This window comes from Berghia stephanieae, chromosome 3, assembly GCF_034508935.2.
Source record: "Berghia stephanieae isolate SIO BIC M18660-M18661 chromosome 3, UCSD_Bste_1.3, whole genome shotgun sequence".
Taxonomy (NCBI): Eukaryota; Metazoa; Mollusca; class Gastropoda; order Nudibranchia; family Aeolidiidae; genus Berghia; species Berghia stephanieae.
In genome coordinates this window covers 50,775,479-50,787,978 of record NC_088362.1, presented here as the reverse complement: position 1 = coordinate 50,787,978, position 12,500 = coordinate 50,775,479, and the positions used below count along the sequence as shown (strand labels likewise).

Here is a 12,500-nt window from a genome sequence, read left to right as displayed (position 1 = left end):
AAATTGATTGCATTTTCTAATTATTTTCATCAAAGTTTGATTTTTTTAAAGCTAATTTTTTGTTCGTTGCCTGTGGCAGGGGTGACTCCCCCCCCCCCCCCCCCCCCTCACCCCAAGGCCTTATATCATTATAACAATATAATACCTTTTTGAGGCAGTAGATCGAATTTTTGACTAGTAGTCCAAAGAGCATTTATTTTGCACAGAGTATTATTGTTGGAATTAGCTCTTCCTGTGAGAGAAATCCAGATGATGTGTATTTTAGCTGTGTATCTTTAAGCACACACTTTTGGCCGGTATCATACCACGATTGAGACAATTAATTGTGGTACAATAGAGAGATATTTCTCACGTATCTGACGGTTGTGGTTGTATTTTTGTTTTTGGTTTTGTTTTTAATTTCCAATTTTATATTCAAATCTAAGTTGAAAAAGAATGGATAAGTAATCTCTATGGATATCCGCGTTGGGAACAGTTCGAATTCCAAAACGCGAAGTCCCAGATTTCAAATTATTTGCTAAGATATGGTCATTTAAATCAATCGATATTTGAAAGACAAGTTTTCTGGTCAAATTTCTTAATATGTGTTTTCATCTTATCATCTTTTGTAGTGTCACTGCATATAATTTATTTACCATTATTTACATTTAAAAATAATACCTTACACTCATCTTTTAAATGGTTTTTGTTAATAAGCGAGAGGACATTTCTATCATGTGTATTGCATGTAATATTCTGCGCATAGAGCCATATTGTAAGTGACATGCGCCATATAAGTGTAAGTACATACATCATTATTATCATTTTTATCATTGATGTGTATTTCAGGTGTGTACACACTTTTGACCGATAATACCCTGATTGAGACAATGAGTTATAATTAAACGTTCGTATGAGCGATACAATGGAGAGTCATATCTCACGATTGTGGTTGTGAATTCTACCATAATGTGCTTGACACAGTTATTCTCTATACTAGGCTACTTGATGCTTGATTTACTCCACACAAAGCTTGTCATAACAGAACGGTGAACAATATCCCTACCTAACAGAAAAATCAACTGACGCGTTTTTTGAAAACATTTTGGCCAGAAAACTCGTCCTTCAAATATCGATCGATAAGAAATAGCTCTCATCTTGCCATAAACTGAGTCTTCATGAGAAGGTCCCGGATTCATCGAGTCATTCCTAATCGATCGATATTTGAAAGACGGTGTTTTTCTGGCCAAAATATTGTTTTTCACGGAGAATGGCCGTTCTGTTCTACTTTTCTGTAGATTTATTAGATTTGCCAGTTGTATGGAGTTGGTGAAACTAACGAATTGATATGTTAACACATCCCTTAGTATCATGTATATTTTGAAGAATTTATGAAAAGTGTGAAATAACTAAATGAAAATAGTTAATCTGTCTGGCTTGTATATCTAAAACAAATTTGGAGGTTGACTTTATTATTATTATTATTATTATTATTATTATTATTATTATTATTATTATTATTATTATTATTATTATTATTATTATTATTATTATTATTATTATTATTATTATTATCATTAATGTTTTTTCAGAGCACGGCAGTATTGTTGTAATTGACACTAATTTTGCTTGGAGTATAATTTCCATTACAATAATGAACTCACAGCAATTTGGGTTATTAGACCTGCCTATAGGTATACGTCGAGTTATGCCATTACTGCACTGTACATTATCATTGTGGTTTACATGTATCGAATTGTTATTGTTCTCATTATCACAAGCCTTTGACTTCTAGTCATTTTCGATAGTATTTGTTAAAAAGTTATAATCATTCATGTCATTTCAATAATAGGAATTGTTATAAAGTCAAGTTATACATAACCATTAATGTCATTCCTGCTGTTGAACTGTACTTTGGTAAAAGGGACAACTTGTTATAACAATGGACTTGCGTAATTTCAACCATGTAAATTTATTTATGTGTAATTATGTAATAATATATCATCATCACAATATTATCGTGTCTAAGGGTGCCATTGCTCAGTTCTCATTTTAGTACTCAGGTTTACTATAATGTAAATTGGGTAATTAAATGGATATGAGAAAAATCAGCAACAAAAGTTTTGATTTTAGTTTTTTTTAAATATATCGCAGATTACTTGTTTAAAAAAGACGTGTAGCCTACACTTTGGAATAATATAGATAGGATTTTTGTACTTTCTGCGGACTGTCCTCAATCTTGCCATAAATAGCATTGTGGCATTGAATGTAAGCTAATTTAATATACAAAGACAGATAAAGTGGACGTTTCGGGTTTCCCCTTTATCAACAAAACTTGATGAATGAAACGCTACAGATAATGTGGTAGTGGCGTTGTTAAGATGAATAAACAAAAACATTGATGGGCAGGAAATAGTATGCTCCTTTGTATAGCAGCACAAATTAAAATAGAATAAATATTTTGATAAAGGGGAAACCCGAAACGTCCATTTTATCTGTTTTCGTATATTAAATTGTTGCTTACATTCAGTTTCGCACTGTTATTTATTTCTTCGAGCTTCGAGCAGCAACATCTACATTACCTAATCTTGCCAATCTCCAAGACACAGAGTGTAAGAATTGCTATATTCCAGCCCTCATACAATTTTGATTATATATATATATATATATATATATATATATATATATATATATATATATATATAATATATATATAATATATATATGAAAAAGTTATTGTTAGCAATAGGGCAAAGTTTCTCTCTCAGGGAAAGAAAGATGCCGGCCTTGGGGTTTGAATCCCGGTCCTCCAGGTGTAAGTGTTAAGTGCAATCCTTGCCTTATTCACTCGGCCACCTCGGTCTCGGCCCCAATCGTAACTCTAAGATGCCTCACCGAAGGCAAACCTGTAACTTATATAGATTATAGGTATATATGGCCTTTTTTAAATGCCGAATTTTGTCAATATTCGAGATTTTTCTATCTTATTTTACCCCAGACTTGGGGTTTTTTTTAACCCACCATTCTTTTTGAGGTCAATACTGTGATAAAGACTTTTGTATTTTTGGTCGGAAATGGATGAACGATCAAATTATTAAATTACCCGGCATAACTGCCAGAGCACTTTAAAGTGATAATCTGTATAATATTTTGTGAGTAATGAATTCGCGTATTGGATTTTTTTCCCTTTCAAAATTCTGATTGTAGTAGAGGTCTGTGAAAGGTGCAACTTTAAAAAAAAATGTTTGTTTTGTATTGCTGTGCGTTTTTTAATTTTTTTCTATATTTGCAATCTGTTGTTCCCAAAATGGAAAAGCTCGCCTCATTGGTTTATCATGTGTCTTTCATTGTTATTACTGTAATTGTTATGATACAGTATAATATATATTTAGATGTGTAATTGTAACCGATTTGTAATCCGATATTATTTCACACCTGGCCAGTGGGTATTTCCATTATCGAGATTCTTTCTCGATGCTTGACAAATCTAGGAGTCCAGTGTTGGGAGGATTTGGCCAGCTCATGGTATGCATTATGCATGGTGGTCAGTCCTAATTGATTGGATCAAATGACCAGTCTCTAATGGCTAGTTGGGTGGACAAAAACTATTACGCAGCTACTAGCTTGACAAGACAGTAAGCCGTTTTCATATGTTGTTATTGCTTTGTTGTTGTTGTTGTTGCTTTATCCTCGTTTTTTCTTCTATGTGATAGTGTTGATGATGCTCATCGAATCCCCGATTTTGGAGCAAGATGAGGATTTGTGCGGCTTTGTGGTCAAGTGGTATGACACTCGCTTTCGGATCGGAAGGTCCTGAGTTTGAGCCTTGCTCGGCGCATAGTTGAGTCCTTGGAAAAGGCTCTTTATTTACATTTTCTCACCGTACTCAGGTGTAAAATGAGTACCTGGCCGTTAATAGCGTTGACAAGCGTCATGTCTCGTTCTACGTGTTACATATTGCTGTTGGTCAGGGACCCTTTGTAAAGTGCTTTGAGCACATTTAGTGGATATTGCTCTCTAATTTGAAAGATCAGTTTCCCCCCAATCAAATATATTGGCAGTGAGAATCGATGTGTGGTGGAACAAATAGGTGACGATTCCCACTATCCAGAAGTTAGCTAGGGTATCAATGACGTTTATCGCCTCAATTGGTCTAAAAGTGGGGCTTAAAAAATGCAATGTTCAAATTTTCCTCCTTTTTATCTATTCTCACAATCACCACTGATTTGATGATACAGATTTTTTATTTTTCTTTGGGAGTTGACATTTTCCCTCACGCATTGGGCGAGATGGTAGGGTAGATAAGGGATTGTATTTATACCCAGGAGACCCGGACTCGAGCCCTGCCTCGCTATCTTTATTTGTTTTATGTTTTGTTGTTGTTGTTGTTGTTTTGTTTTTTTGTTTTTGTTTTTTTTATAGTTATTTTTAAAAACTCAAGCATGCAAGAAATGTGGCCGCTGTTGATCACTTTGCGGCGTTGCTCAGCGGATGACGCATGGGTTAGCTCTCTCTCTCTCTCTCTCTCTCTCTCTCTCTCTCTCTCTCTCTCTCTCTCTCTCTCTCTCTCTCTCTCTCTCTCTAGGGACAAAATAATGGAATCTTATTTTTCCTACTTGTTTATATCATCTTGTATCATCCTTAGAGAGAGAGAGAGATAGAAGGGGGAGGGGGGTGTTAGGTGGTATTAAAGACGAGAATACAGTTATATGTCGATGTTTTGCACAATATCCACTAGACGTCTAGGTTGTGTTCAAAGTGCTTTACAATGGGTTCCACAAATTTCTTTTTTAATTCCTGTGTTTCTTTAAGTTGTTCTTTTTTTACCACTCAATCTGTGAGTTTTACAATTATAGGCTATAACGATTGTAAATATCTAAAGGGATTTCCATGAAAGGAGAATGGTCTTATTCCTTGAATTCAACAGGAAAATATATTTATTCCAATTTTATGTTTGTCCAGTGAAGTAATTATGATTTTTAAATTTTATTTATCTATTCATTTATTGCTCTTATTTTATCGAGGTCTTGGATGACTGTTGATACTTTTTTGGCTGTGACTTTTACATATAATATGTAATCTCATTTAACACACTGGGTGGGTGGGGGGGGGGGGGCAAAGCGGAATAAAGTTAACATAGATTTTTAAATAAAATATAATGGGACTCAATAAATGAAATTGCAATAACGGCAACGAGTTCTGTAGCACTTAACACTCATCTACGTTTGAACTTTGAAAATGTATTAACTTCAATGGAGGGAGCTTTTACGGAATGTCGAAATATTTCACTTGCATCCAGCCTCTCCCCATCATGATTCCTCAATATTTGCCGTACTCACCCCCCCCCCCCCTTCCTCCGCAAACGCCCCGACATTCCAGCCACAAACCATACAGTTTGGCCAGAAAACTCGCCCTTCAAATATCGATCGATTAATTTGACCCTAATTTTGTCAAAGACTCTCAAACCTGGGACTTCTTTGTTCATGTGCTACTTCTGAACTGAGACGGTTTTGTTTTTGCCCATGTCCCAACTGAAGTCCGTTTTCTTCAGGGAGTCAGTTATTGTGATTTCTCCATATAAATCATCTCTCTAAGTGACTTTGCATTGGTGTTTTAGAGTCGCACTTTTTAATGGGTATCCTGCGCACTGATTTTACGGCGACCTCGGTATTAATTGATTATAAGATGTGAAAGGGCGTTTTGTCACTGTGCTGCAGTATCGGAGTGAATATGTCTTTATCCAACAATGATGTGTTTTACTACCAAAGCCATGGAATATTTTATTTGTTGGACAGCTGCGTGTCGACAAATTAAACTGAATTTCAAAAGATCCACTTAATAGAAGTAGCGCAATATTATCACTACAACTAATGCTTAAGTCTTGCATTTAAAATCGCGTCCCATTTGCTGTTTTTAATCAATGTCTTTAACATTCATTCTATTTCATAGATATTGGTAACTGTGCATTCAAACATTCAGAGTTTGTTGTTCGGACTTAATGTATCAACAGATTTATCTCTTTTTTAAAGTACAAAAAAAAAAATTAGTCCATGTGGGTTATTAGTAAGCGATTTAGGCAACGAGTCATATACAATGTTTGTGTCATAATGAGAACAGTCAAGATAAGATGATATATAATATTATTTATGTTATAATCGTCCATTCGTCATATTCGTCCATTTTATAATTCAATAAATGTATAAATCTTTAAATTGATAAACAATCGCGTTCACTACATATCATAACACATTAAATTAATAAATACACATATCTACATAATCAAGTGATTGATACTTAAATGATTTTATTGGAAAGTAAAAATATTTAATTTTGCCTGTATTACATTAAAATTCCACTAAAAATGGGTATGAGCTGAGGAGCTGCACCAGGTCTGATAACCGGAAGCAATTTCAAGTTGGATTGAGAGTGCTTCCATTACAACAATGAGCCCACAACAATTTGAGTTATATGGCCTGCCAATATGTACACGTCAGTATTTAATATTTTATATATAATGGAAGTGGGGGGGGGGGGGGGGCGATAGAGATATTATGTGTCAGTTAAAAGTCCTGTCAATAATAATATTTTAAGTAGATTGCGGAACAACAGGAATGCACTTATTACTCCTGTGGTGGCGATTGCAAGTCTATCACATTCTAATCAACACTGGGTGTCAGCAACCGGGCTTGGCGCCAGTCTCTCACGTGACACTGACCGACAGACACAGGTAGACAACGCAGGTAGATCTTCCTTTAGCAAACTCTTTTGTCTCTGCCGGAGTGAAGAGACAGACAATTCATACAGATAAGACAAACGTAGCCTGAAGGTGAGAAAAGGGGGTGGGGGTGATTTAACAGGTAGAGGAGAAATTTATGTCGGGTATTTGATGACATTACAATGAGAGATGACAATGGTCACATCAAATGACCGGTAGGACACTATCCGATCTTTGTTGATTTGGAAATCTACTGTTTGCTTGTAAACATTCAATCATCGCATTGAGGACTCTCACAATTATGTCCGAATCGAATGGATAAAGGTAACTCTAGAAGATCCCACGAAAGTTTGGGAAATTCTTTTATAATTGAACAAAAGGTGGAAAGAATGATGTTGGTGAAGCTAGGTTTTGTTTTAGTCAACAAAGACAATTAATTGTACATTTCGAGTTTCCCCCTTCAACAACAGGGTGAACTGACGATGAATCTGACATTTGAATTTATCATCGGATTTTATAGTGAATTACTCAGTCTCACAATTGTTGAAGGGATAACCCGAAACGTGCATATTTTAAAAAAACTTTGTTGATTTAATTGAAGCGAGACTGTAATTTGTATTTCAATTTATAAGTTGGAAAGGAATGCACAGTTTGTTGCGTGACATACCATTAAGCGAACTGTACCTGGCATTTCGCTCTGGTGATGATGATGACGACGACGATGATGATGCTGAAAATGATTTTAATTAAGTGCTAGTGCTGATGGGTAGCATTCTCCTAGCCGATTCTGTCATTTCTATCTCATTTGTCCTAAGGCTTATAATTTAATCTAAATTAGCTATAAAATGGTACGCAATCGCGCATACAGACCACACACACACACACACACACACACACAGAGAGAGAGAGAGAGAGAGAGAGAGAGAGAGAGAGAGAGAGAGAGAGAGAGAGAGAGAAAGAGAAAGATAGGTCGAATTTACGAGAAGTAGAAAAAAAAGTCCTCATAATTTAACGGTGTGGTGCGAAATTTAGCGGTTGGTTCACATGTTTTGTGGTCAATGTTTACAAATAGGGCTATTGTCCAAGGATGAGTCTGTATTGTCATCGCAGCAAGGACATGTTATAGCCAAAGGCAAGATCTTACGAGGGGGGCTGGAGTTAGGGAGGGAAACAAGTCGATGGTTTGGAGTTTGAGCCCATGATACTTATTATCCTTGATCGATTTTCTAGGATATGTATTATTATATTTATATCCACACGGACATGTTGAAACATGGGCATGACGGGGGGCGAAAAATGACGAGATCGTTTGAGGTTTGAGTCCATGCTTAATTGCTCTTTTTATTATCCTTGATATATATATATATATATATATATATATATATATATATATATATATATATATATATATATATATATATATATATATATGCAAATTGCCGGTTTTCAGTCTATATTTACTGAATTTAATATTGTAAAGAAAACTCAGTATAGATGCTCCGCGCTTGGCTTAGACACTCACAACATTGCCATCCGGAAATATAACGGGCCAACACGCAAAACTATGTGTAACCTTGAAGGTTTATAGTCTAGTTAATACATATAATGAGAATTACTCATAAAGATGGATGTCCAAAAATATATATATATATATAAATTTAAAAAAAACAACAAAAAACGAAGACCTGAGTGACGTCAACTTCGTTCTATTTATAGCCACACGGACATGTTGTGACATGGGTATACAGGGGGTGGGCTGGGGTAAGGGTGAGAAATGATGCGATGGTTTAAGGTTTGAGTCCATGCTGCATGTACGTATATATGTGAAGTTGATAATCCCTATTGTTGTGCTTCTTTCACCTAAAAAAAAAAATAATAAATTACAGCTGTCGTCATCATTTAATTCTGGTCTTATTGTTGTAATATACAATAAAATATTATAGACAGCATGTCAACTCCATGGTGATTTGGTCATCATAGCAATTCATTTTTAGTTATTTAAAATTATTTCATATTTTTTTTTCCAGATTACTTACTTAACATCCCCACAACCTTTTTTTTTCCTTTTTATTATGTTCACTAGATAGATATGCAAATTATGGGTTTTAAAATTCCTCAAAGTATCGATAAAATACGACTTTTAGTTTTGTCTGATGGATAGATAGAAGTTAGATAGGTAGATAGATAGATAGATAGATCGGTTGATCGGTGGATATATATATATATATATATATATATATATATATATATATATATTGATTGATTGATAAATAGATAGATAAGATTGATAGATAGATAGATGGATAGATAGATAGATAGATAGATTGATTGATAGATAGATAGAAAGATGAGATTTTAAAATGGTTCTTTTGCTTTTATTTCATTGTTTTATTTTAACTTCCTGGGCTTTTTTTTTTTTTTTTTGGGGGGGGGGGGGGGGGGGGTCAAAATACGGCATGAGAATTGCTGACATTTTGGTTAAACAGAAGCGTTCTTGTGGGGGAGATATTACCTATACATGCAATAATAACGATTAGTTCTTTAAAATGGAATAATCGCATGCATGATAATTAATCGACTTACCCCATTTATTGATGTATTTATTTATTTATTTATTTATTTATTTATTTATTTATTTATTATTATCATTATATTATTGTTATTATTATTATTATTATTATTATATTAATTATTATTATTATTATTATTATTATTATTATTATTATTATATTATATTATTATATTATTATATTATATTATTATTATTATTATTATTATTATTATTATTATTATTATTATTATTATTATTATTATTATTATTATTATTATTATTATTATTATTATTATTATTATTGTTATTGTTATTGTTATTATTATTATTATTATTATTATTATTATTATTATTATTAATCAATTAACTTTTTGGTGGGGTGTAATTGCAGATTTGATGGTATTAATTACTATAATGATATCGTGGGAGCTTTTCTTTCTTAATTCATCATTTTAAACGTTCCTTTTTTGTTTTTGTTTGTATTTATTTTTTGGGTATATGTTTGCGTGGCAATGTGTGCACATACACACAGAAATACAGACAAATCTAAGACGTATTTGCCATAGTTCAAACCTTTCTTTGAAATTGAGGGAGGGAGGGGGGGGGGAGGTTACTGGTTGTATCGTATCACTACCTTGAAATGAAGGACGTATATCAAACCATTAGAATTCTTTTATCACCTTTCGTTCTCCTTACTTGGGCATTATTATTAACCCCCAATTTGCCCACTGGGACAACATGAGTGATTTTTGTCGACACCAGACATCATCTTGTTTGATGGATTATCTATACTCCTTCATGGAATGCCTAGGCGACGGTATCTATTGATGCCGTAGCGGAACGGCGTAATTTTTGTTTAGAAAATATTTCCTCATTTACCTTTTTGAAATTATAAAAATTAACTGGAAAATCTTGTCTGTTCTTAAACTGGTAACAATGGTGGTTACGAATTCAAATCATCTCTATGAAACTAGTAATGAACTGTGCGCGGCTATGTGGTCTAGTGGTATGACACTCGTTTTTGGATCGGAAGGTCCTGGGTTCGAGCCTCGCTCGGCGGATAGTGAGTCCTTGAAGAAGGCTCTTTAATCACTTTCTCTCACCGTACTCTGTTTTAAAATGAGTATCTGGCCGTTAACAGCGTTGTCTCTGTCCGAAAAAAAATTAACATCGCCTAACAGGCGTCATATCCCGTCCTAAATGTTAAATGTTGCTGTTGGCCAGGACCCCTTGTAAAGCGCTTTGAGCACATTTAGTGCTAAATGAAAGCTTAATTTTTAAACCATTTTTTTTTAGATAAAATAACATTCTGAGGGTTAATGAACTGTGTATATAAAATATCATTTTGTATTGTTTTGTGTTCCATTCCCAGACGGATGTTCCCCGTGTTCCGTGCAAGCGTGTCAGGACTGGACCCCAATGCCATGTACACATTACTCCTGGACTTTATCCACGTCGATTCTCACAGGTAAATTAGGATTCTAATATAAATTGAAGAATACAGGGGCAAAATCACAGATGTCCACTTTTCGAAATCTCTTTGACTGACCTCCCCTTTGTTTTAATTTTTACTTTTTATTGGGTACCTTCAATTGTAAATCTATGTGGTCTAGTGGTATGACACTCGCTTTCGGATCGGAAGGTCCTGGGTTCGAGCCTCGCTCGGCGCATAGTTGAGTCCTTGGAAAAGACTCTTTACTCACATTCTCTCACCGTACTCAGGTGTAAAATGAGTACCTGGCCGTTAACAGCGTTGCCTCTGTTCGAAAAAGTGTAATATCGCCTAACAGGCGTCATGTCTCCTACGTGTTAAATGTTGCTGTTGACCAGGGACCCCTTTTAAAGCGCTTTGAGCACGTTTAGTGAATATTGCGCTATATAAAAGCTAGTTTTTTAAAAAGCTCATTTTTAATTCTATAATATTTTTTTGACTATCCCATTTTCTTCCTTTTTACTGGCGCTGAAATGACATTAACGTGTCGCAAGCGCCGTAAAACCCTTAAAAACCCTCTTTTTTATGAAGATAGTCAACTCATTCTTGCATGTGTTGCTAACCTCTTCCACTGTCCATTTCTTAACACGGACAAACGTAAAATAGAAAGTGGAACGCTGTAAGTCCCTAGTTAACCTGAGATGAACAATGTATTTTTTACTCTTGGATCCAATCATAAAAATCAAATAGCTAAGAAAATTGGGGAAATATAGTGGAATGCAACGAGGTACCTCTAAAATTACCACTCATTCATAAGTGCATGGGTGCTAGATTTCTGGTTTAAACCAGTAATTCAGGCTTTTTGAACTGGATTTTTTTTTCATTCCGGTCTCCAGATCACCCCACATAATACTTTTTTGAGGCAGCAGGTCACATGTCAAAATAAGTTTTAGGCTCTCTGAATTTGTTGAAATCGATTTCATGTTTATATGACCTAATTAACCTACTTTTTAGTCAAATAAATAACAGTACGAAATTGAATGTAAGCTTCAATTTAATACACGAAAACAGATGAAATGGACGTTTCGGTTTGTTAACAACGCGACTACCACATTATCTCATTCGTCGGTAGTTATTCGTTCATCCCGTTTTGTTGATAAAGGGGAAACCCGAAACGTCAATTTCATGTTTTCGTACATTGAATTGAAGCTTACATTCAATTTCACATTATTATCTATTTCTTCGAGATCCGAGTAGCAACATATACACTACTTTTACTTATGCTGGTGGTTAAACTGTTCCTGTTACATATGATATGAATTTTGTTTTTTTAAAAATAATTATTGTTACCTCATCATGGAGTACGGGCTGGGGCCGACGTGCACATGTTTGTAGGTCTGATAACCCAATTCCTTATAGGCTCACTGTTGTAATGGAAATCTCGAAAAATGACGTGTCCATTACAACAATGTTAAACTAGGCCCATAATGGGCAGCGTGGCTCAGCGGTACGGTCTTTGCTTCGTATCCGAAAGGTACCGAGTTCGATCACCGGCCACTGCGCTGTGTGGCCTTGAGCAAGTGATCTCGCTCTAGCTCAATTTGCGGCGCTGCACTGCGGCTGAGGCATGGGTTATTCCAGTCTTCTCTTGGAATATAGACACTAGAGACAAATTTCCACTATGGGATGATTAAAGGGAATATTATTTTTTTATAAGTAGGTTCGGATAATATCAGACCTGAATATAGGTACACGTCAGCTGGTGCCGATGTGCACATAATATTTGCAAATAACTGCGTGTCGACTGGAATTGAAATAACAAA

The 12,500-nt window shown here is 34.9% G+C and overlaps 1 protein-coding gene across 2 annotated transcripts in view; it reads left to right on the top strand.

Annotated features, from left to right (window-relative positions):
* LOC144967947 (T-box transcription factor T homolog 1-like) overlaps positions 1-12,500 on the top strand; it is a 56,953-nt gene that overhangs the window by 7,236 nt on the left and 37,217 nt on the right. For both annotated transcript variants that reach the window (XM_078905750.1, XM_078905749.1), the window contains exon 2: positions 10,618-10,713. In XM_078905750.1, coding sequence (XP_078761876.1) covers positions 10,618-10,713 — 96 coding nt within the window. The remainder of the gene's footprint in view (positions 1-10,617; positions 10,714-12,500) is intronic.